Genomic DNA, 26,252 nt, shown 5'->3' on the forward strand with positions numbered 1-26,252 from the left:
ATCCCACAGATACCCCCAAACACAGCTGATGTAGACAAGCCAAAGTAAAATTCAAGACCAATTGAGAATGTATTTAACTTTCATTTTCAGTCAAAAGACAGAACAATTGAGAAGGGGGAAAAAAAAAACCAACATAAGCATCAGACAAGGTGTCCTAGGGAGAGATTAAGCTTTTTACTTTGGTTTGCACTTTTTTTTTTAACAAGGAGAAGGTAATTTATAAAAACAGAACAAATACAGGGTACTGCAAAGGAAAAAAAAGAAAAATAAAAAGCTTACTGTATTAAGGTACAGTACACTGTATTGTGATACACACCAAGTATACTTTTTCATTACACCAGATTTCTGGGTACTCATAAACATACTGCAGAAACAGCCTCCAGTAAAACCTTCATATTCAGCTAGAGATGCCTGCTATAATCTGTCTTCTCAGCATGAAAATGAAATCCCTTTTCGACTTCTATAGATCAGACAAGACTTCCAAATACTCGGTGCTCCAGGAGACTTCCAGTAAGATTCCTCTTGCCACCTCTGGTTTTCAAATGTCTTTTCTCAGTCTGTGAGAAAAGAGTAATTCCCCCTTGCAGAAAAACAAGTACCAGAAATCGTTAACACTACTTACTTACTTTCTCAAACATTTGCCATCATTTAGTACAGTATACTTTTGGCATCTACCATATTAATGTTACATGTTTTTTAAACCTAGTATTGAAAAATGAGTCAATCTTAAATTGCATGCATTTTTATGCAAAGCACCGAGTTTGGAAGAACTGACAACCTCCAGCAGTTTGTGGCAGCCACAGTCTCAAGGACTAGCATGAATATGACGCATGGAGTATTAAATCCAAAGGCAAGTTTCCACTGTCATCTCTGCAAGCACTTCTCACCATGCAACTCACTTAACCTTGTGCAGTCACACACACACACGACAGATTTCAGATGGGCACGCTGCCAAAGTGAATTACTGAGGAACCACTTCCAAGACAGACAGCTTGCTAGATGCCCATTTTTAAGGTACTTGAAATACAGTTCAATCAAATCATTCTGGTGATAGACAGTGATTATAAATGGCTGATATAGCTAACTGTAAATCTTTGAAATCTATGAGCAATACAGTAACTGTGTTCAGAATAATTTGAGCTCAACATTTGAGACCATTACTTAGCTAAGTCAATGTTTATGTGCTCCATTTACATTTCCTCAGAGCAAAGTTCCTCCCCAGCAGAATTAGCATGACTTGCACCTCCAGAAGGGACTGTATTAGTACTCATGGAAGTAAGTAGGGCTTAAGAGAGGGCACAAACAAACAAAAAAAACCTCCTCAAACAACACTACCCTCCCCCCCAAAAAATTACATTTTGATTTTTGTGCTACAAAGAAGCTTCACTGCAGCATTTATTAAAGTAGGTGCAATTAAGGGTTTAAAAAAAAAAAAATTCCCACAAAAACTAACCCAAACTCAGGATGGGGAGGGAGGAGTGTATTCATATCAACTTTTTTCCTTTATACATTTGTCCCTGGCCAATGGTGTAACACTACTTATTTTAATAATATTCTAATACAACTGCCTACACCATCCCAGTGGTCCTACATACTGCTTTGTGACTGTAACTGTATCCCAATCTCTCTGCCTTGAAGAAAAAGCATACAATTCCCCCCTCCATCCCACAAGAACAACCAACCCATGGATACATCTCTACTTTTGTAGGCAGAAGAGATCTGGCAGACAGAATTTAGCTCTTAGGCTGGAACATGGCCAAAACAGGAGCACACCCTGCTTACAGACCCAAGGGGCAAACCTTTGTAGCCCACTACTGTAGATTTACCAAGATCAACAGCATATAAGAACTTGTGCACAGTGCATTTTGCTTTTCACACTTTGCTCTTTTTTCTTTCATCACCAGTAAGTCCACAGGAGCAGTTCAGCTCATGATGGATGAAACCATCAACGTGCTGTGCGCAAGAGGACACAACAGGAGAGGCCCACAGCAACAGTGCAAACTGAATCGGTGTCAACGGTGGCCTGACCTTAGGAAGCACAGCCAAAGCAGGACCCTTGTTTTACTTATCAGCCTTCCTTTGTGGGATCCACATTCAGGAGACAGACAGGACAGCCATCAAAAAAAGCTCCAGTGACAAAAACAAACCAAAAAATTAATTAACATAAGATTGTTGCTATTGCTCTTCTTAAATTAAGGTTTGGCTATAAATAGGAATTAAAATATTCATTTTGACAATATATCTCAAAGATAACCGAAGAGGAACTACAACACCTCACTTTGCAAATGTATCCAGGTATGTGTGTGTACATCTATAAAATAATTTAAAACTGATCTTTTTCAAAACTAGATAAACTCACTTGTTTTGTTACATAGGTATTGAAATATATTGTTCAGGGTAATTTAGAATCCACAGGGTAATTAACAATTCATTTTCACAGCCCCACTTCCCAAGTGGTCTGTTCCAGAAGTCTGCATTTCTGTTCTAGGTGCACAAAATACTCCATATAGTCAGGAAATAAATGCACGTACAACGCCGTCTCTATCCATTCAACCTCACAGAGCTGAAAGTTAGTAAGAACTAATATTTCAGAGAGTCAAAAACAGACAACACCAGTGTTGTAGACTCATAAAATTAGGAGATTAAGTCTACCAGGGTCAACAGCCCTGGAAGTGATAAGAAACCAGAAAAACAGTGTATTTGTTAAGGCCATCTGTGTACACTGTATGCAGAGCTGCATGACAATCACTTTACTTCAGGCAAGCACCAGGTCTACCCACAGGTCTCCCACTGCTACTCATACAGAGCACCAAGCAGCCTTAGTTAAAAGTGAGTAAATAGGAAGGGTTTGCTTATGTGGTTTACTTGCAGGAACAACTAACACCAGCACTTGGTAAATTCTAATTATTTTATTTCTCTTTCAGACTGATTCTGCTTTAAATCAGAGGTAAGACAAGCCCACAGTAGGAAGGAAGGCAGGCATCTCTAGTTGCTGCCTCCTTGAAGGACAACCAGGGTACAAAAAAACAAAAAAAAACCACAGAAAAACCCCACACAATAGTTCTTTCTAAATAACAGTAAGTAACATTATTAGGCAGTCTATCAAACTGTCTCACATTAGTTAAACTGCACCAGTGGTCCTATAGGTGCATTTTAAAGAAGTTCTTTGGGCAGTCTCTACGCAGCAATACTGTATTGTCAGAAGTTACCAGAGTGATGAAACACTACCAGTTCTAAAACAAGCACATCAACCTAACAGCCAAGGAAAAACGCACCAAATAGAAATGAGCCCTGTCTCATTTTGTCATCGTACAATTTTTAGCTGGCCTTGCCCTCTAAATATATACAGATGAGAGCATAATTAATAATAATTCACAAACAGAACATTTGCCAGGTTTAAAATAGGAAGCAGACTGTTGATGGGTACCCCCTTAGTTGTATTTTCTACAGTCTCCTTTGCACAGGAACAGCTGCTTTCCAGAGTTTTTTCCCCCCATCTTAGCAGAGGGCATTGCTTAAGCACTACAGGAATGGCTATTTCAGCTCAATGGCCCTGGTGTCAACACACACTCCCCTTTTCCTGTGAATTTTACCTGTGCTTATACAATTCCTATTTTACACAATCCTCACATGTAAATGACAGCCCCTCCTAATCAAAGCTACACTCAGAGCCTTGCAGGAAGGTGTGACACTTAGATTTATTTCAGTAAGACCATAACTAGAACGTAAGAGGTTAGGGATACTTAGACATTTTTTTTAGTCTACTAATCCTCTAATTAACTGCTCAGCTTACCCTACTAAACACATCTGACCAATCTGCTTCTAGAAGATTTACAATAAACACAGCAGCTCTACAAACCTTGTTTGGACATGTATGTCCAAAAGATACCAACTTCAGTCAGACTCTCCTTAAGTTTCACTGTACTTTCAATTTTCCAATTATGTGTGTGGAGGGCACTAAAGATGTGCATGTGTGCTACTTAAACACCACAAAACTCAGGTCCTTTCAGGAAAAAAGCAGTGCTAAACGTGCCAATGTTCTGCTCCTTGTACTATTGAAATCTTATGTTTATAAGTAGTCTTATCTCAGTTCTAGCAGGCCTTACTCCAGTCAGGGTCACATTGAGCACCACAACATGCAAGAGAAGACATCTCCCACACCAGGAAAACTAAACACATCTTTGGACAGTAAACCAAGTGTTTGTGCTAATCATAAGAGAAAATAACACTGTGAGAAAATGTCAGAAAGAAAAGGAAACAATACTAACAAGAGACTGGTCATGATTATGAATGGCTATCAACCATGGTACACCACAGCAATTCATTAAAAATAATGGGTTAGAACAAGCACAAGAAAAAAGCATGGCTTGATTCCTAGCAAAGTATGACTATGGAGCAGTTGAGTATTTGATTAAAATTAGAAGCCCATATGAATTCAGCCTGAGTATTCTGCAAGACAGAAAATTCACCACCATGCATAAATTTAGCAAATACTGTCACCAAGCCAACACAAGGTATCAAATTGCATATCTAATATTATAGTAGCAATTTTATAAAGTTGCATTGTATCACTGCCTCACAGTACTAAATTTCATTCAAAAGAAATCCATATCTCCATTCACTTCAATGTAATTAGGTGAGCTCCTGAAATTACAGGTAAAAAAAACAGCGAGTACTATAATGTTTACAACTAGTCACCTCATATCTTTGCCTAATCTTCTAGGCATATGCATGCTTGATAGAGTTCTGTGCCCAGAGCTTAAAGCAGCACCACAATGAAAACAAAAAATCAAGCAACGTACTACAGAGACTTTGACAAACAAAAAGCCACTGCAATCTGATGCACTCTAACACACCTAAATCAAACTCTTTCTTATGTTCTTATGCTAACACAAGGGAACAGAAAGTTTAGTTGTCACACATAAAACAATTCAAGGATCTTTAGAGTCTTACATCTTAGGAAAATTCCATTTCACAGATTTTTGTTTTCAGGAAACTTTTAAAGTGGTAATCCCTGTTACACACTGCACTGAAGTTACATGGCAGTGGTAATGATAACCCATATGATGGCTAAGCAATAGCTTGTAACACTAATACTAGAATTCATTGTACAAATCCCCACAAATGGAGTTTTTATCTGTGCCACTGAGGTCTGAAGAAAATGTTCTCTCCATGAACACTTCACCTCAGTTACACAGCTCATTAAGTTCACTTTCCTTTTTTCTCAAAAAGCAACAATTAACCAGCTGTTTCAAGACTCTCCATCAGAAACATCCCTGCTATATTTGCACAGAATCAAGCAAAGTTACAGTGGACAACCTTCAAATTAAGAAAGGCTGACTCAAAATAATGCAGAAGGAAAAATAATCCAATCTGAAACAGTCAACCACTCTCAAAGTCTGGTAGAATACTGTCACAATTGTAAGAGCACATTTTCTTTCTGAATTAAGCTGGTTACTGTAATTAAGCAATTCTAACAACACAGCAAATATCTTCCCTAATACAGAAATCTCCACTCAAACTACGACTTCTATTACCAAATCTTTTAAAAATTTCTTCCACAACTAAATAGTCTAAGGTAGCACACAATTCTGAGCTACAGCTGCTAAATACCACTTGCATCAAATCACATTTGAGCCATTATTACGTTACACAGCTGCTATTTACATACAGGTTGCATTTTCTTCCCTTGACGAGCTTCTTCCATGCTGATGTGCAGAAGCAGAGAATGCCCTTGTACGAAACCCTGTAATGAACCTCCCCAGAGATCAGAGCCTGCGCATACATGACTGCTTTAGCTCGCTGTGCCTGACACAGATGTACTCCGGGAAATTGCTCCCCAGCCAATCGCTCCCGCTCCAGTCGCTCATCTCCCAGGCCACTGATTACAGCTACTGCAGGGTCGCACAGCAGCACGATGGGCAAGACAGCATGCCTTCAATTCCAGCTCAGGGAATACCATAAAAGGAACTGAAACTAAGTTCCACACTTCAAATTTTCTGCATCAACAGCTGCTAAGAACAGCTCCAAGGTAATATTTTTGCTCTGATCCAAGAGTTCATTAACACTACAAAACGCATTTGTACCTCGGGTCCCAGAACAGAACAACCCAGAAGTCAAACATCTGCTAAGTGTATTTATAGCTGTATTATCAACCTTTCACAGAATACTCACTCCAATGCAGGTGTTTGGTTTGTTTTGGTTTTGGTTTTTTTTACATAAGCTATATATTCTTGTTCAACAAAATAAACTAAGGCTTCCTAAAAAGAAAAATCACTTTTTTCCCCCCTCCCTCCCCCACTGAAAAGTAAAAAAGCATTGATGTTAGTTGCAATTAATCTCATCTCGTCCTCACAGAGTAACATGTCTCTGTTTCATGCATTACATGAGTAGCTGTATTTTTTTCCTTCCTTAAGCCAAGCTTTTAAAAATGCAACCCCTATTTCAGCAGATCAAATCCAGCTTCATTTCAATCTTTCCCTCTTCACCACTGACATACCCTAGTCTGCTTGTCCCATCATAAAATGCATGGGAAAACTGGTTCTTTAAGGAGCTATAGATAACCTTTAAGACATGCCACTGTCTTGCTTGTTCCTTTTTCTTCTTTTATTCCTACATCTTGTTTGATGAGAACTCTAGAGATGAAGCTGGACTGGTGCCACCTCAACCAACAAACTACTTGGACAAAATAAAACAAGTAACATACTGTCCATGAACTTGGTGCAAATACATTGTGCAACTATGAAGATGGTATTTATCACCCAGCTTCAGAGAAATCAGAAGGCCAGATGCAGTTCCTCTCACTGCCTCAGTCCAGAAAATTCTCTAACCATAGGCTAATAAAAGTATTCTCAGATAGTGCTGACAAGAGAGTTTAAAAGTAGTTTGTTTCCACTCTGTAAATAGAAGTTAACTCTAACACACGTACGCATCTTTTTAACCTCCAAGCTATTGAAGGCGTCTCTGCTGCCATGCGTAAATGGCTATAAACTAAATGATTCATACAGGAAACACAAAGTTAAACAGAAGTATCAGATACCCTAATTCTTATGATCTCTTCAAAACTCGAGATCCTAAGTCACACCTATTCTTCCCCTAACACAGAGCACAGGTTCATGCAGTTCTTCAGCTGCTCGGATGAATACTGAAACAGCTATGCTGAACCGTGTCCTGGTGGCTCTCTCATGCTTCAATGAACTGTTCCTTAGCATAAACCCATCCTAGGAATAATTCAATTGCTACAAGTGAAAAAGATATTTGTTTAGGTTTGGGAGTGGGTGCGTGAAGGAAAAAGAGGCTGTCTATTCCTTAGGGATAGAATAAGAGGGGTGGGAATCATAAATTTGATTTTTTTTTCCTTTTAATTTTTATAACTTTGAAAAAAAAGTATTTGTTTGGTTTGAATACTTAAAGGAAAAAAAAACACCCCTCTCTGAAGCAGCTTATTGAAATTTCTTTTCAGTCTGTAGTCAACCAACTCCTTGTTAACAGTCACTCAGTCTTGGAACAAAACAAACAAAAAAAAACCACTCAGAAGCAATACAAGCACATTTTTTTCAAACAGATGGAAGTTTTTGTCTTTCAAGTCCCATACCAAAATACTTTGTGGATAAACGTCTGCTCTTCCCTTAGAGTAAATACCAGGAAAAAGCTTCCCATCAAATGGAGAACAGCAGAGCAACTTCAAACTGCAATTGTCTCAACACGTTTAACTACAGAAGTATTCTTAAACAAACTGTAGGCAAATATATTCAAAAGTATCACATCCTTGAACATGTTCAGTGACAACACTGTGAGAACTCAGAGCAGAACTATTTGTACTGGAGCAGTATTTTAACTATAGTGCTTGATGCTGCAAAAAAGTCTCTATGAAGTGTAAGAGGACTTTTTTAAATAAAAAAAATAAGTATCTATCATGAAACATACACTTTTTCCTTCAATCTTTCCTTCTTAATTTTCACCCCTTCAAGTTCCACTTATTTGACCTTATCTCAGTCTATAAAAGCACATTTTTGAAAGATGGGTCCAAGAGTATGTACCACTCATATAGACAAAAAAAAACCAACCAAAAAAAACCTACTTCATCTGAGCTCTTACTTCTTTGAAAAACTTTTCCTCTTTTCCCAAGGGCTATACAATTCTGATCCCAGTCCATTATGAAGTGGCACTGAACTGCTTTACTGCAGGGTCTGCAGAGTCTAGCAGGCAGAGCTGTGCTTAATCTGCCATTCCGAAATGGCAGGACATTTAAAGTAGCTGCAGTAAGCAGGACTGAGCTCTCAGCAGGATTTACTACAAGAGCTCCGGCCAAGCTGCTATCAGACACAGTCTGATATGAGCTCAAGCTGAGTGCCTGTTTTCTTGCAGAGACCATACTGACATACACACACATGCAGCCCTGTACACTCTGAATCTATTGATACTTTAAAATCCTGGTTTGGAGGGTAGGGAGGTGGGGTGTTAAGAGTTGCATCCATAGTCCAAAATCAACCCTTCCTTTTATGAGCAAATTAGATCAGGGAGTTAGAGTTGATGATCCCTGTTTCCCTTCCAACTCAAATTAGTCTATGATACTATGACTATCTTTTCTAACACTGCAGCCTCAAAAACCACCCTAGTCCACTGTCACCACTCCTCATGCAGCTGAAAGAACAGCATCTAACAAACTCAAAGCATCTCTCTTTAGGAAAGAATAAAATAAAAAAAATTTAAAAAATTTAAAAAAACCAAGAAATAATTGTGAGATAGCATGATAATACTTCTAAATCAGGCTTTATTCTGGAGGAGGTAAGGGTGACCCAGGCCATGGGGGGTTCAGGAGGGAGGCAAGGTGCTAGGGGATTAAGATGATGAAGGTGGCAAGTTGTACAACACAGTCTAAAGTTCATATGTCAAACAGCTCTACAGATGGTTTTGTCCAGCTTCTTATCAAAGGGGAACCTACTGACTCATATTAAGAAAACTTCCTAGGAGTTTCTTATTACAAAGCAATTAAATATAGGGTATTCCTCTGAAGAAACATTACTGCCTTAGCAAGGGAACACAGAAACCTTTGCCAGCAGTGGCTCATAATTTAATGAATTAAAACTAGCCATAAAATCCAAAAGTCTTACTGCCTACAAGTATTTTTCAGAATTCTATTTCTATACAACACCTTGCTCCCAAGACATACATCTGCACAGCATGCTTCAGCTTGCCTCAGTTTGCATCGGCACGTACACATGGAACTGGGTTTTTTCCAGAAAAAAGAAAGGAAGGAAAAAGATAGATGCATTCTGTACTGATATTCTCTGGTGTATTGCCCCAGTAGTGGAGTCTTGGGTTTCTCAGCACATTGCAGGACAGCTGTCAGAAGCCACCAGGATGCTGGGAACAAACACGAGGCAGATCACTAAGTTAAGCCCTCCTGACATTACACAATTGCACATCATTTGGACAGCTGAGTACTTACTCTCTAGAGATCCCACTGAAATTTATAACCTGAACCCTCATTAACAGCAAGATGACTATGTTCTCTAGTGTACTATGTACTGCTTGATTAATCATACCACATTCTGATCTGAATACACTGATGATGTAGAAAAACAAAAGATGTGTGTCAAGTTTTCCAGGACATGCTCCAGGACTTAAAACCATTCCTCAGTAAAGATGGATGAAATTCATCATGTTCCAACAGAACCCCAAGATCTTACAGCAGCATGCATGAGCATGTGGTCAGCATGCAAATGCCACTGAGCTAGGCTAGGAAGGGTTGGGTGATTTGATTTGTTGGGGTTTTCAGGAGCTTGGGTTTTTAAACTTTAGGGAGTTTTTTGGGTTTGGTTTTGATTTGTTGTTGGGGTTTTTTTTGGGCGGGGAGGGCAGGGAGGGATGGAAAGGAGACAGAGGAATTCAAAGGTGCTCACTTTACAATTGTAACATACTGCCTTTAGCTAAATTCATCTCCAGACATTTGGGCAGCATTTTTGAGAGATATTCTAGTTTTTCTTTATCCTAAAATAGCCTTAGATCACTGTGCAAGTTGGCAGGAACTATAAACCAGGGATGTTTCAACACTATTAAGAACACCTAAGAAAGGCCATATGTTTCATTGCTCTACAACCACTTGTACAAATATTCTGAATTATGGAGTGCTTTAGGATGAAAGTGGACCTTTGAAGATCTTCAAGTTCCAATCGCCCTGCCATGGGCAGGAACACCTTTCTCAGAGTTGCTCAGAGCTCCAACCTGGCACTTGAATAAACCTGACACTTGAACTTCAGTGGCCTCGAACACTTCCAGGAATGGGGCATCCACAACTTCTCTGGGGATCCTGTTCCAGTGCCTCACCACTCTCACAGCAAAACATTTTCCCCCACATCTAATTTAAACCTACTCTATCTCCATTTGATCCTATTCACCCTTGCCCTGTCACTACATCCTCTCATAAATAGTCTTGTCTCATCTTTCCTGTAGGCTCCTTTCAGGTACTGGAAGGCTACCATTAGATTATTCCAAAGCCTTCCTTTTCCCAGGCTGTACAACCCAAAATCTCTCAGCCTTTCCTCAAAGATGTGCTCCATCCCTCTGATCAACTTGGTGACCCTCCTCTGGATTCACTCCAACAGGTCAATGTCCAAGTATTACACACTTATCCTCTAGATTAATTCCCTAGAATAGATGGCACCGTTGTGAACAGCTGATGAGTCCACATATGAAACAGCATAATAAAAGACAGATAATTTTATCTTGTTTTTATTGACATTATTTAAAGTGCTTGCACAAGAAGGCCTTTCCCTGACAGCAGATCCTCAGGAGGTAAATAGCAAAAGCAAAAACAAAAAAATAAATTAAAAGAAGTCAAACCATCCAATTTCTGAGTTAGGACAACCAAACTACACCCAAACAGAACAGCTCCTTGAAAAGACCATCAACCATCAGCAGCGAATAAATAAAATAATTCTTTCCATGAATGGTGCAATTTTTAAATGATTATTCACCTATATGTCATTCCACAGAAAAGCGAAAGACTGATTCTCACCAATTCACATGAATTCAAGCATTAATTCTTCAGCTTTCCCTGTATCTCAAATTATCTATTCATAATCCCAGTCAAATCAAGTATCTCTGTAACTTACTGACAACACACATTTACTCTTACCGTGAACAAAAATTACTACCTACAAACCAAAACTCAGTAAGTTATAGCAGGAGGGTAAGACAACATTTCCAATATCAACAGGTAACTGATACAGGACGAGGAATCAGCACTCTGCTTAGCCCACATTTTTTTTAAAATAAGAAGGCAGGCAAAATGGAAGTACAGTCTGCTCATGCAATCTGAACTATGGCAGCATTTCATCATAAATTTTTAGCTAAGTGCTGTAACACACAGGATTCAGGTGCTGTCATCTGTAGATTATTTTAAAGAAATAATTTTTAAAAAACAAGCAAAGAAACCAAACACAAAAAAACCCAACAAAATAAAAAGTCCACAAGTCGTATCTCCGTAAAGTTATGCTGATGAACTTTAAGGTATTTGAAATCCTTGTAGCATGAATGCCAGTCAGATTATTACCACTGTTACACACATCAAATATCAACCAGCCACAAGTGTACAAGCAAGCCTCTACTACAACAAACTCACAGCTACCAAAAAAAATAAAAAAACAAGTTTTAGCAATCCACACATATTTCATTAATAAGGTAGACAGTGTCAGAAAGCTGCAGTTCCTGTTTTGTGCTAGTGCTGGCCATAATGTGAACCCGCCACATACCAGATCAGGGAACTGATCCAGCAATAACATTGCACTGATGGTATGTTGCCACTCCAATTTGGATGCCATTCAGTACCAGTGAGGCACAGGCAGGGGAGACTGCTGAGCCCAGAGGAGATAGAGCAGGACTCTGGGGCAACTCTAGCAAAGTCTACTCAGATCGTAGTGGAGCCACACACTTCCACTGCTGTAGCTTCACATCTTAGCTTGGAGAAATGGCAAGGTACCAGGCACATCTCCTTCCACTCTCCTCATAATTTTCTGACAATGCAGCATCTTTGCCTTACATTGGAACTCATACTTTCCCACTTCTGCCCAATTTGCCATTCCTCACTCTCACAAGCACCAGGCTCTTTCTCATCACACTGACAAGATGCCTTCCAGACCAAGGGACACCCAGAATCTGAAGTGGCACATCAGCCACAGCCACACACACAGGAAACATCCCAGAGGACACGGTAATGCTGGTGGTATGCAACATCACAGGATGAACTTTCACAAGCATCACTTTGGATACTTCAGAAAAGTAGGCATGGCACACTGTCACTTGAAAAAAAACCCAAAAATTCTGTGCTACTGTCAATATGGAAACTGCGGACACCTTTAAGTGAATAGAAAAGGTTCCATTACATAAAAAATGAGGCCAGACTGGCCTGCAGCCACTGATATTATGCACTCAAGCTACTACAAAGTGCTGGGCAGTGGGAAGCTGCCCAAGCAACTCCCAGTTGTAAAAGTAAAGTTTCCCAGTAGAAGTGTAGAGGGGAAAAATCAAAGAAGCTGGTGGTGCCAGTGTGTTTGTAGAATAGAAGCTTTTGTTTTATTCAATTTTTTTAATAAAGAGAACGTGTAAAATGAGCCCAAATAAAATAAAATTATCACCAGCACTGGTGGTTCAGTGGTAGAATTCTCACCTGCCATGTGGGAGGCCAGGGTTCAATTCCTGGCCAATGCAGTCTGTACTTTCAAGGTGATTCCATGACTCCACTCCAGGGAGACCCCACCTGGTTCCCAGCACAGGAATGACAGCACAGGACTTGCTGAAGAGAGTCCAGAGGACAGCCACCAGTTAATTAATTAGAGGGATAGAGCACCATCCCCTGGTGGAAAGGCTGAGAGAAAATCACTTGCATTTCAAATGGAAGTAGAGCAGATTCACAGACATCAGGAAGAAATTCTTTACTGTTGGGTGGAGAGGCACTGGAACAGGTTGCCCAGAGAAGTTGTGACTGCCCACCCCTGGCAGTGTTTAGTGCCAGGTTGGATAGAGCTCTGAGCAACCTGGTCTAGTTGAAGATGTCCCTTTCCACGCTAGGGGTGCTGCAACTAGAAGGCTGTGCCTTCCAACCCAAATCATTTTTTGATTCAATGATTCTGGTTCATGAATGAACATGTAACTCAGTCAACATTGATTTCAGAAAACTAAAACTGACAAGTCTTTTTTCAGCTTGTAGAGTGGTTTTTAAGGTTTTGTTAGAGTTTTTCAGTGGCTTCAGAAATTGAAGCAGCTTATGGGAAAGGAAAAAGGATGTTATGGGAGTGACATTTTTCCCCTTCAGAAATCAGGAACTAGTTAGTCCAGCTCACCCTTACTATGAAGCCATTTTTTAAGACATGTACTTTCTTGACAAAATTTCTTCCGTTTTCCTCTTGCATTTCTAAAGCACAACAGTATTAAAAGTCTGTAAAGCCTGAAAAAAGAGTTTTTAGACAAAAACTGTCAAAACTTGAAATTTCTGGGAATTATTCCAATGTCCTTCCGAAAGGCCACTGAAGGAACATTTAAAAGGAGATCCACTTCTGGATTTATTATTTGGACTTTCTTATTTGTCTTGCCTAGTATCTTGTAAAGCTATACAAAGGAGATCTTTTAGTTTCTTTAATTACACTCCTCTCTTTTAAGAAAGCAAGCAGCTGATTTTTCTGATATATTAAAGGTAATGCTTTCACAATGTCCAACCAGCTTGTTTTGAGAGAAGTCAGTTTAAAAGTAAGGTGTTGATTCTGACACAATTGTCTCATGCATGCCACTGAACATGGTGCTTATTTTACAGAAAAGTTCAGCTGATGAAATGCAATGGGAAACCAAGATAGATCTAAAATTAGCCAAAAAAAAAAAAAATTATTACCTCTTTTTAGCCACTTCATTCTTTGTCTCGAGGACAACTACTGATACTGGTTTTATTATTAGTTTTTGTTTTGTGAATAACCATGTAAAAGACAACCTATAAAACAGTACTTTTAATAAAGACATGCATTTCTCTTGCAAAGAGAAAAAAAATGCTGTAGGACCCTTATTGTAAATTTATGACTTGAGGGGCTACTTAGTAAGAAAATTGACAGCATCCAACGCAGGGCAGGCAGATCAGATGTTCATTTTGCTCAACACCTAGAATTCTCTACTTCAGAGAGCATTAGCATGGTTTGCATGGGAGTTCTAACAGGCCAAGAACTACTACAAAGGGTGCTCTCTGAAAAGGTACTTTTCATTATTTTTAAATAAATAACAGAAGTTATCCATCTCTCTAATAAAGCCATAGACCACATTTTCATGCACCTTAATCTGCACACTACCATCTACTAGCACAAATACATGTTCAAGGAAAGAAAATTTATTTAGAGATAATAATTTTAAGCAAAATTGGAGCACATACAACAAAGAACTGAGACAGGCATTTGGCTTTCACATTGACTTTGGGAAGACAGACAATTATCTAGCCCTGCATAGTCTACCCATAAAAATTCTGCTGCCATAGTTTTCTTGTAAGGCAAATTTTAACATGCAGAGTAAACTTACACCAGCCATGCTCCTTGTGGTGCAACCATAACAAATCTGACCAGCTCTGGAACTCTAAAGCTGGCATCAGTAAATCAAAGTCATTGCCCTAGACATGAAGTCTCCTCTTGCACTCTCTGCCTGAACTTGAACCAGCTTTAAGATGGTCCTAACAAACTTAATTGATAACATTAACAGATTAAAAAAAAAAAAAAAAAGTAAAATACAAAGCCAAATGCACAGTAAACCAAACATTAAGACAAATACATAAAATACATTATCCAGACTGGAGATCTAAGCAAAAGACCTTCCAGCAATATGAATCAAATATGCTATACCCAGTGGCTACAAGAACTGTACCTTAACATTTTTAACTCAGGATTTCACAGCCAGCAGGTAATTTTTAAATGCTGAAAAGAATGCAAGAGTTATTCTAGTCAATGGCAATTGTATCTGGCAACCAAATGAATTTTCTATGCATATCAGATAAGGAGAAAAAGAGAAAGTAAATTACATTGTGTTTCTCATTATTTAGAAAGCAAGCCTCCAGAACAAGTATTTCTTTCCAATACTATCAAATTTGTAGAGAAGCCACCTACACAGAATCCAATACTTCCTTTTACTGTGGCATATAAAATATGAAGAATACAGCTTACAGCCCTGGGGATGTGTTATGATATCAAATAAATTTCTGCAATCAGATATCTTAATTACATATGCGTTTATACAACTTCAAATGTTCAACTGGGTTTTTCTGGGAGGGAAGAACATCTTTACATGGTGGCTTTTGGCAATCAAACACAACTTTCATCATTCCATAATTTCAAAAGACTGTTCCACCTCAAACTGATACAGAAGAGAAATTGAAAAAATAAATAGAAGATATATGAGAAAAAACAGTTAAGAGCAGCCTTATTGAACCTTTCTCACCTATTCCCAAAAGTAACACGTAAAGAAATATTTAAATAGGAAAAATTCGAACATACTTGATGTCTAGGAAGTGCCCATGTTTCTAATGATAAAGTTCCTTTTTCCAGTGTTACTTCACCTAAGCCTGGGCACACACAAAGAAATCAACCTATCCACCAAATCATTTGGATTTATTCTCACACTTATTCACAGAACTGACTCTACAGAAAAAAATCTGTAGATTTTCTGTAAACCTGGTGTGAAAAATATCGCCAACAGCAAGATGTAAATATCTCCCCTGTATGAAACAAACAAAATAAAACTGGTTTCTACGGCACTGTAATCTTAATCAAATGAGATCATATCTGAATGACAATAACACATTCAACTCTGGCAGAAAATGGTACCTTTTTCTTGACATTTGAATACACTTTGATATCTGGAGCAGCACAACATCATAGCTTTGGTTATCTTAACATCAATTTCAGAGCTTCTGTCTGAGATGTGATTCATTTAAATAGATGTACTTCATATCTGATTACAACAACCTTTTACAGACTTCAAAACTGAGGTTTCCAGAAAATTGTCTTTTCAATTTGAAAGACTTTCATCATTGTTTATCAAAATTGACACTAGCAGAAGCATTGTTTTGCAAGGTTTTGGTGAGGTTTGGTGGCTTTTTTTAAACCATATAAAGCAAAATTATTCAAGCATAATGAGACAAATAAATGGCTATTTTAAAATATTTATAACCAGGCCAACTCTACTAAAAGCTTTTTTATGCTGTCTGAGGTCCCTGTGCATTGACAGAAACTCAAAGGGTAAGATGCCATTTTCTCACTGGGACAGAACTGTGCCTAAAGGAAGCTCTCCCATTAAAGGAAAACTGAACTGTAGCTCACTTCAGCATTAAAACATCCATACCAGGACACTAGGGGGACCCTGAAAGCAGTCCACTTCAAAAATCTCTTGCACACTCTGATCCTGCCATTAACTCTAAATTTTCGTTCATGAACGTATGATTTAGATGTACAAGGGAAGAGAACTTTTTGCAGGCAACTGAACTCATAATGCTTAAACATTTGAAATGTAGTCATACATTGGGAAAAAACATGGCATTCTGACAGGCTCAGACAGGAAGCTATTGTACAGTAGTACAGAGAACATCCATCATTCTCTCCATTCTTTCAGTTCTTCCAGTCATTTTTATTGAAGAAAATTATGAAGCTGCATACTCAAATACCAAGAAAATGATGTTAAAACAAAAAGCAGTTGAAAAGGCTGCAATGCTTCTTTACCCTTACTGTTTAGGAAATGAAACAAAACAGCCTGAAGCAAATTTTGCTCTACATATTTGAAGTTTGTTTCTACTTTTGACTCATTCCATATTGGATGTATCTTTCGGATTTTTGGTAACACATGATAAAATGTTATTAGCAACTTACACATGTTCATAAGCATGCCTGCTCTCCTAAACAGAATCACACTGGACACACTGCACTACAGGGAACTTCACCACACTTCAGACTTTTGGAACCACTGTGTCAGCAGGTTTCACTTCTACTCTGGGTGTTAATTTGAATATGCAAGATAACCCCATGTTTCTGAAAGTTCATTTAGAAGCATTAGGAGACAAAGATAAGCACACAGTTTTAAGAGATGTCATTAGCCACATTCACAGCCTAACACTTCATAAGGAAGATGGAGGAAGAGGGTGATGGAAGAGCACTCACAAATGATTTTCCTAAAATAATTCATTTTCTTACCTCTATGTACTTATTTATGTACTTATACTTTAAAGCAGTATTACATTCCATAACTAAGCTTTCCCAAAAACTCCCATATTCTTTCAGTTAACTATTCACATATTTTCCAGATGTTGCAAACTAACTTGACTGAACTCTTTTTTTACTAATGTTACCAACCAACAGAACTCTAAGTGCGTATGAATAAAGCACAAGCATTTACAGTTGGACTCCCAAAATCTTAAAGGTATTTTCCAACCTAAATGAGTCTATGATTTCTATAATTCTAAAGAAGAGATACCAGTGCTTACACAAGTGGAACATCCTTAATATTTTGTATTAATTCTGAAGCATCAACTGAAACAATCTAACACTAACCTCTTCACCAAGATTTTATGGACAAACAGCAGTAAAGTGATCACACAAAAAAAATAAATCCTCTACTTAAGTTGCTTTTATTGGAAATTTATGAAACAGCAGAGGAAAACATTAACTTAATTTTAATTAATTTGTAAATTAGGAAGCCACTGAAGGGGCCATTCACAAAAGGATATTACCAATACATGACCTAAGAAGGTATGAGCATAACTCACCCACACTACACTGCCTTGACAATCAGGCGCCACTTCTTCGTAAAGTAAGCAGGCCTTGAATTACAGGCATTCTCTATTACAGGAACAGAGATACACACAACTAAAGTCACCAGTATTTAAAATCAGAAATGTCTCTTAGCCCTCAGCTGCCAAGGAAGACAACTTGCTCAATCCTCAGCTCCTCTGTTGCACGGTAGGTGTATGCTATAGCACTTTCTAGGACGAAGCCTTGATTGCTCTCAGGTGAAGTCTTAGAATACCATGACAGGACCACCTCCAATTATCCAGTTTAAACCAAGTAATTCCGGCTGTTCCATTACATCTAGTCTCTGAACAACTTTGATATAAACCACTGTTTTCATTAGTAAGACTTCTGTCAAACTACCTGCTACAAGTAAATTTAACACTTACATAATTAGTACAGTTGAAATTCACTTAAAGATCAGATTCCTCATCACTGATCAACTGCACCAAGAGCTCTGCTTCTTCTACATGCCTTTTTTTAAGAGTCTTGTTTCTTCACTTGTAACCAACAGTTTTCAGGTTTGGATTTCCTGTGATTTGGATTGATAAAGGGTTATTGACCTTTTATTATTGTCTTAGTTCAAAAAAGACAGGGGTCTGCTAAGGAAGGCAGAAAGCTCCCTTGAAATAAAAATGTAAACCACCACCCTCCACCTTCAAAAGATTATAATCTTGAAATCAAGGTGTTCTCAGGCAAAGATATGGGAATAGGAGTAACAGTTTTTTACTAAGGAAATTAAAATAAAAATGCAGTAGTACAAAAAAAAACCCCACTGACAGAGTCAGAATACAACCTGACACCCTGTTGGTCAGGGTGTAGGTGGCAGTCTCATTAAGTGGTGGCTGCAGCTCTCCTCGAGTGACAGATGTGGTTCTGTTGAAGCAGTGATCCTGTAGAAGGGTGTGGTTTTCCTCTAAAGGTCCAGTGGTGGTGTAGATGGGTCTGGTCTCTCTTTTGGGATCCAGGGGAGAAAGGCTCTTTGTGGTGTTTGAGTCTCCAAGGTCATATAGGTAGAAATGCTTGGCTCCTCCCCCTAGGTGGAGCACCTCAGAATGGGATGATGTAATTTTATCAGTCATGCAGTGAGACTCAAAGGCCCATTAACAGCAGATATCCCTCTGGAGGGAGGATGGGTCATGGAAGACATAAAGAACACTGCCCCAGCTGGTTTTAACAGCTGGCTCATTAATAGAAGATATCCGCCTGGAGTTATGAGGGATGGGTCATGGAAGAGATAAAGAACATTGCCGTACCTCGTTTCAACAGATGGTAATAGAATATCTTGAATTGTAACCCAAGACAATCATACAGAATATAAAGGATGTAACTTGTTTTGAAACTTTTTGTCCCCAATAGTGTGTAAAATTAGGAGAACACTGCTCATGGCCGTCCCAGAGCATGATCATTGTGTATATCAAAAGAAAAACAGGATTATATTGATAGGTTCTTAAATTCCTGGTACTTTTAACAGAGCTGCCTTCTCAGAGCCTAGGGGGTTTAGAATCACTTTCTTCAGTAATATGAACAGCACATGGCTGTGTAAGAACCAACAAAAGAATACAGTTACATACAGGGGACATTTACATTTCAGCTTTTATTACTATCTGCCTAGAATTAATACACTGGCAAGCTGCTGTGGGCTCTGCCTATAACACACTTCACTTGGAGCTTAGCAACTCATGCCGAAGTTGAGAGATAGTAGCACAGTAACACGAGGAAGGGTAATGTTATACTACATAAAAGGAAGTCAGTTTTCAGTTATACATGAAGCAGTATATGAAACGGAAATACTGCTGAGTTGCAAATGTCTCCTTCTGACTTTATCCAAGCAGCACTGGTGTACAGCCACCAAGACAACTTCCCTCCATGCTACAGTATAATTCACTGTCAATCCTGCAGGTACATGATGGAAACACATCAATTTTTCAGTCACAAAGCACATTTTTTTATTCAAAACATCCTGTGAGAATTCCTCAACATCCCAGACTCACTGCTCACACAGAGCAGGGAACGCAGTGACAATCCAGGTCCTTCGAGGCCATCTGTCAATACAGAATCAATTAAGTTGGAAAAAGCCTCCAAGATTATAGAGACCAACACTTGATCAATCATAAACAGATGAGGTTAAGGATAAAGTCAGGCAAACCTCACGCTAACAATGAAAAGCACTGGATACCAAATAATAAACCACAAAGGGGGAAAGGGAGAACTACAGCCTTGTCAAAACACCTAAAACTTGTCTCTCCTGCTTGCTGTTACACATTAATTTTCAATGGAATTCTCAAGAATTACCTTGACCACAGAACCTATAGAAGGACACCACCAAGCTCTGATTTTCCGCATTTCACCTCTCACAATAATCCACTTTCTTGACCATTACCTTATCTTAATGATTCCTATGTAAGCAAGAAGACATTGAAAGAAATTCCCAGATTATTCTCCTCTTTTCTATCTGATACTTGACTTCAGAATACTACTGGACTTAAAAACGTTTATTAAGGATCTGTTGGTGACATGTTAGTTTTGTACAAAAGTATTTTGATGTAGAGCTTTACAGGAGACAAGTTCTCCAAAGGTCATGTCCATTCTTTTCTCTAACAATACATAACTTCTTCCATTTAAATTTAGCGTACCTTAAAGATAAATCCATACACACACAATCTGTTCACCACCAAAGAGCCATTGTTCAGCTTTCATTAAACTGTACAGCATATTGTATACACTCATGGTACTTGGATTTATTTTAGCAACCCCCAAGAAAGGAAGGAAATTTTTTTCTATCTTCACCCAAGAGCTTATTTTAGACCATAGTACAACTGAAGCTGGAAACAGGTTCTCCATATCACAAAGTGGCCATAATACATAAAACCGTTTACAGTCTTACTAACAATTGATTCTCTGAGTTCAAATATAGCAGTAACAGAAGCCACAAGACAGAAGCCAACATGCCATCTTGGAGGTATGTATTTCTTTACTTTTCACTAGAAATTCAAGCGTGTTGTACACATATTTCCAGAAACAAGCATGCATACAAATACCAACCCCCTTTCTTTCACTTCCAAAAGTACTCAGCTCCCCAGCCACAGCCCCCTTGGGCTGTCACCAGCTTCCACAGCACCTGACACCTGCCCATGCTTATCTCCAGCTCTTGCCACCTCTGCAGCTTCTAAAACAAACCTCTGTTTGGAAATACGGCCACCACTTTCTAGAAGCAATTTCTGAAAACAGATTTTCCTGGTCCCTGGTGCTTTCAGTGCCACCAAACTTGTCTTCTGGCTTCAACCTCACTCAGCACCTGGAAGAGGACACTTGTGACTTTACTCAGAATATGTACCAGTGGCAATTTCAAGTCAAGAGTATTCTGCAGCAATCTCTTAGGGCCACAAGAATGCAACTTAAGCTGTTTGAAAAGTTGTTATCCAAACAACAGTCATCAAGCATTACACATTTTTTCCAAGAACAAAAACAAAATATGCCTTTTTTTCAGAACACTGAAGTTAAATATTTTTTAATACATCAATCCCCAACACAGTTTTCAAAGTGAGACCTACTCTTCCACTTCTCCCCCAGAGAAACTCAGCTATAGAGCTAATATATGTGGACTAGGAAGCAGACCTGGTTTGAAGACTACTGTTTTCCCACGCAAATGCTAACCTTTACATTGCCTCCGGGATCCATAAATTTATAGTCATCAGGCATGCAGCTTGCCTACCATAAATGCAAATACAGTAAATATCCAGTCATACAACAAATCACTGAAGGTGACAGAGAGAAATTCATTATCTTATTTAACAAAGCAGCGTATTTCATGTTATTTCTCTATTAGGACTAGCTAAAATCACATATACCAAACAGCTTACAGTAAGTTGGCCCCATCACAAATGAGAAAAGCACTGTTTGCCTGGCTTTTCAAAACTTTCTGTCAATGAAGAGAACAGAATACAAGTAGTAGGTATATTCTTTGACCTTGAGCGTATCAAATTTCCTCAGATCCCTATTTATATTTTGCCCTTCATTTATATCTCTATAGCAAAGGCAACTTACCCATGCTCAAGAATTAAAGCCTCAACTTACATTATTTGGCTTCACTCAACAGAATATGGTCATCTTCTTCCTGAACTACAAGCCAACAGGCTACCTAACAAGCCCATTTGCACTATGCAAAAGTTATAAACAATTGGAATTTATTTGTGTCCATAAATGGACTAACTTAAGTACATTTAATCACATCAAACAAAACACTGTTTGACAAATAAGGTTTCCTACCATGTCAAAATAATTTGGTGGACAGCTGTTCCATTAAAAAAAAATTTAGCATCCTATCCCTTTCCTGATGATCAAATTTTTTAACCTTTTGTGCGTAATGCTCTAAAGGCTCAAATCTATAATTTTACTTAGTTTAAAAATACATCTTCATTCCACTGACTTTCCAGAAAAATACTCTCAACTTCTCAATAAACTGATCTTCTTCAGCCAAAGCTCTACCTAAAGTATCTGTGTATAAAAACAAGGCCCAAAAATATTTATTCTTACAACACACAGAAGCATGTACGTTTACGTATTTCAGTAAAAGCAGTCAAAGTCTAAAAGCAAAATACACTACACAATATGCTGAAAAAAGCTCTCTGGTTATGTTTCTAAAAACATGTAAAGCAATTGCAAGCATTTCATACAACAACAGCAGTTAAGGCAGGTAACAGATGGCAACACTGACGCCAACAAGCAAAAGAAGAGTTGTTCTTTTACTGACATATCAGCCGTTTGAAAAACTCAAGTATTTCCACAAAAATCAGTTAGAACAGCTTTTATCAAACTGCTTGTAATTGCAATCTAAAGTTAGAGCTGGCTTTGTAAACTTAATTTATAAGCTGAATCATCATCTATCTGCAATTCAACCAAATATTAATTATAAGTGTATCTGCTTTATTAATTTCCTTTTTGATAACTCTCAATTGCACGTAAGCACACCAAAGTTAATTAAAATTTAAAAAAAACAAGCTGAAAAAGGAAAGGATCCCTGCTACTCTTGGGTTTTATCACTTCCTTAAATGAGTCATAACAATAATCAGATGCTATCTCTTTGTTTTTATATAAACAGTTTTAAAAGTCATGGCTGGTAGGGTGTAGTCATTTGACAAACAAAATGAAGAATTTACCACTAACAGGAACACCAACTGTGGCTATTCAGTAAGAAGTTTCTCATTTCCTTTTTCGTACACGAAGTCTGTCTGGAAATACGTTTGACATGTTAAAGAAATGCATGTGCTTACATAATAGTATATACTCACAATAGTGCTATACAAGCCAAAGGAAAAAAATTCCAAAAAATCAGTAGCCTAAAACAAGCAGTAAGTTTAAATACAGTCTTTCCAATAGTTTTTTTTTAATTAATAGAAACAAAGAAGTAATCTGGCATAAATAATCCTACCTTGTTGCTTAGAATGCTAAATAAAGAGTTTGTAATTGGTCCTTTGACTTCACCATTTAGTCAGAGATCTCACAGCACACCTTCTTTTAAACATTCCTTCTGGTGAGCAACTAGTAGAGAATATCCTCTAGTTTTGTACTCACCCTTGTAAGCACCAATAGCATTATTCAGTTAAAATCCCTCTATAAAAGAGACAGAGATGTAGGAATTCCTAGAAGAACATAGACTGAAGCTATAGTACTTCCACCTATAACAAGCTAAGTTTACAGCTACCACAAATAAAAAAAAAAATTAGGTTTTTCAGAAACTGAAGCATCTCCAATATGGTAGAACTGTCTCTGCTCTACATAATGAAGCATTTATTAAATGCTGTTAAATATTTCCTGGTAAGGGAAAGAGATACCTGTTACTACAGGCATATGATCTGGCAAAATATAAACATGAAAATCTGTTGTGTTTGGGCCCTCCAAGCTGAGAAGCCAAGAAGTTATGCAACATTGGCCAACACAACAGCAGCAGCCAACTAAAAACTTTAACGATTACTGTTACTGAACATTTGCCTTGAAGAAATAGCAGTCATTCAAGTTTACACTACTGAAGTTGTTAAAGTAATATTGACATGACATGACCAGCTGCAGGTAGACCAAAGCATTCACATGAACATATGTGCTTTAAATCTATATTGTGAACAGAACTGGGTGGTAGTGTAATAGTTTCACAACATAAACACAGGCACAGCAGATTGATCTACTAGGGCTCAGCCATCAGATGCCACAGCAGTTTACAGCCAAACACGTTCCAAGTTTGTGCAACGTTGAAAGGCAAAGCCTCCAACAGGTACACCAGAGATCCCAATTCTAAGAACTGCACAGGGAAGATGTCACCATCCAGATGCTGGCCTGCAGGAGGCCCCTGATGCTCCTCCCTGGCTCACTGCTGTCAATCACAGTGGCCTCCCTCACCCTATGGGAGGTGTGCTATCTTTGAGGTGCTGAGCAGGCCAGGTGAAAGAGCTGCAGGAGGAGATAAACACATGGCACAATAGGGAAGATAAGCACGAGGTCCTGGGAGGTCTCCTGTTTGCTGAACAGCGTTTTGGAATAACTGAGGCTCATCCAATCTTCAAACTACTGGACTTTCCTGCTTATCCATACAGACACCAGTGACACTTCCAAAATGCAAAATTTGCACTACTGAGCAAATAGTGACTACTGAGCACTGTGGGCAAGGAAGTCCATGCGGTGTTTCTCAGCCTCTCCAGTGAGAAGCAAAAAGCTCAGGGTAGACTAGATGCATCCAGAGAGTCAGTATATGGTTGTTAGCAGAGCTTTTATGCTATGACCACAGAAACCTCTTCCAGGAAGAAGGATCCATCTTACAAAGTGTGGCGAGAGTATATTTTTCACCAGGCACAATAAGCCTGTGAGTATGGCTTTAAACTAGGCATGGTGGAGAAAGGTTGTCACACTGAGAAGTGAAGATGTGGGAACATAAGTCAGGAGGGCTCTCACACTTCCCTTGTGGAAGTGGCCTGTCTGTGAGCCCATCTCCAATGCTCCTACACAGCATGGGAGCTAACAGGACCTAGTCCATGCACCACTGCAGAGCTATAACCTCATAGGAATTAAAGAGGGATGGTGGGACAGCTCACATGGTGCAGAGGTGCTACAATGAAAGATCAGAGACTCTTTAGGAAAAACAGCCTGGAAAGTTAAGGAACAGGGGTTTCAATCTATGCAAAGGGATGGCTGCAACACACCCAGCTTTGCTTGGAATGAGGGACAAAGCATTGAAGACCCTATAGGTAAGAATCAGAGAACAGTCCAATATGGGCAACTCTGTACTAGGTGCCTGCCACAGACCTCCTGATTAAGAAGGGGCCATAGAAAAAGCCTTCATTTGAATGAAACTTAATGATTGCAAACAGTCCAGGACCTAAGACAACTAGTATCTGCTGGTTGAGTATGGCCAGACACAAGCACTCCAGCATTTTTCTTGAATTTGTTGGAAATTAATTCTTGGTGCAATGACCCAACTAATGAATATGTTCTGCTGGATCTGTTGCTCACAAACAAGGAAGAAGCAGATGGAGATGGGATCATGGGGTTTAAAGTCCTGAGAGAGGGAGAAAGTCAGATACTACAGCATACAGTGCACAACCCAGTACATTGTTATAACATGGCACTCCAGAAGAGCAGATTTCACTTGTCCATGGATCTGCTTGGCAGAATCTCCCAGAAGATCACAATGGAGGATGAAGGCAAAGCCTGTGAGTACTGGCTGACCTTTAAGGATAACATCCTCCAAGCACAACATGCAGGAATTCAAGCTGGCCTGATGGACCAGCGTGAAAGAAAAGACAACCTTTGGCTGAGCTCAAATGCAAATAGAATACATGAAAGGTGGAAGCAGGAGAAGGAGGAATATACAGACATTATCTAACTGTGCAGGGGTGGAGTTGGATGAGCCAGAGTTCTGTGGTGGTTGAAAGTAAAAATGCATTTGAAGAGCACTATGAAGGGGAGGAAACACACTTGAATTTTTTAATTCAAAAGTGAAGTTATACAGTAGAAACAGAAAATAAATCTTAGTACAACAAGTTGTTATTCACACCAGCATCTGCTAGCCATCATTTACTTAAAAATGTAAGAGAAAATCTGAAGAATTAGGGCTTCTACATGCAAACTAGAAATCCGATCAGTTAGCAATAAATGTGATTTACTTGCTGTTTCAATTTACTCATAACCCTATCTAAAAGAAAGAAATCACACATGCTTCCACTTAGCATGATTTCTGAGATCCAGAACACAGCAGCCTGAATCTCTTGACATAGCAACACAATTTTTGCACTGAGAAGCAGTCACGGTTGAGATTGTATTACAACAGCTCTGTGAACAGATTTGCTTTAACCTCTTTCTGTTCTTTGGTAACGAAGACATACATGCAAAGCAAGCTGATTAGAGATTCTCTAGTCCTCTGATTATAATATGCTAGTGACACAATCAGTGTGGCTCACAATG

General features: G+C 38.7%; 1 protein-coding gene and 1 pseudogene across 6 annotated transcripts in view; one reads left to right on the forward strand and one right to left on the reverse strand.

Moving 5' to 3' along the window:
* Positions 1-26,252, reverse strand: part of SLC4A7 (solute carrier family 4 member 7) — a 97,834-nt gene that overhangs the window by 64,656 nt on the left and 6,926 nt on the right. For 2 of the 6 annotated variants that reach the window (XM_015618371.1, XM_019005676.1), the window contains exon 1: positions 5,672-5,939. The exons of the other annotated variants lie outside the window; for them this stretch is intronic. In XM_015618371.1, coding sequence (XP_015473857.1) covers positions 5,672-5,707 — 36 coding nt within the window. In that variant the 5' untranslated portion in view covers positions 5,708-5,939. Of the gene's footprint in view, positions 1-5,671; positions 5,940-26,252 lie in introns of those variants that run through there. 6 annotated transcript variants of the gene reach the window in all.
* On the forward strand, positions 12,130-12,565 carry LOC107215331 (annotated as a pseudogene).

This window comes from Parus major, chromosome 2 (assembly GCF_001522545.3).
Source record: "Parus major isolate Abel chromosome 2, Parus_major1.1, whole genome shotgun sequence".
Taxonomy (NCBI): Eukaryota; Metazoa; Chordata; class Aves; order Passeriformes; family Paridae; genus Parus; species Parus major.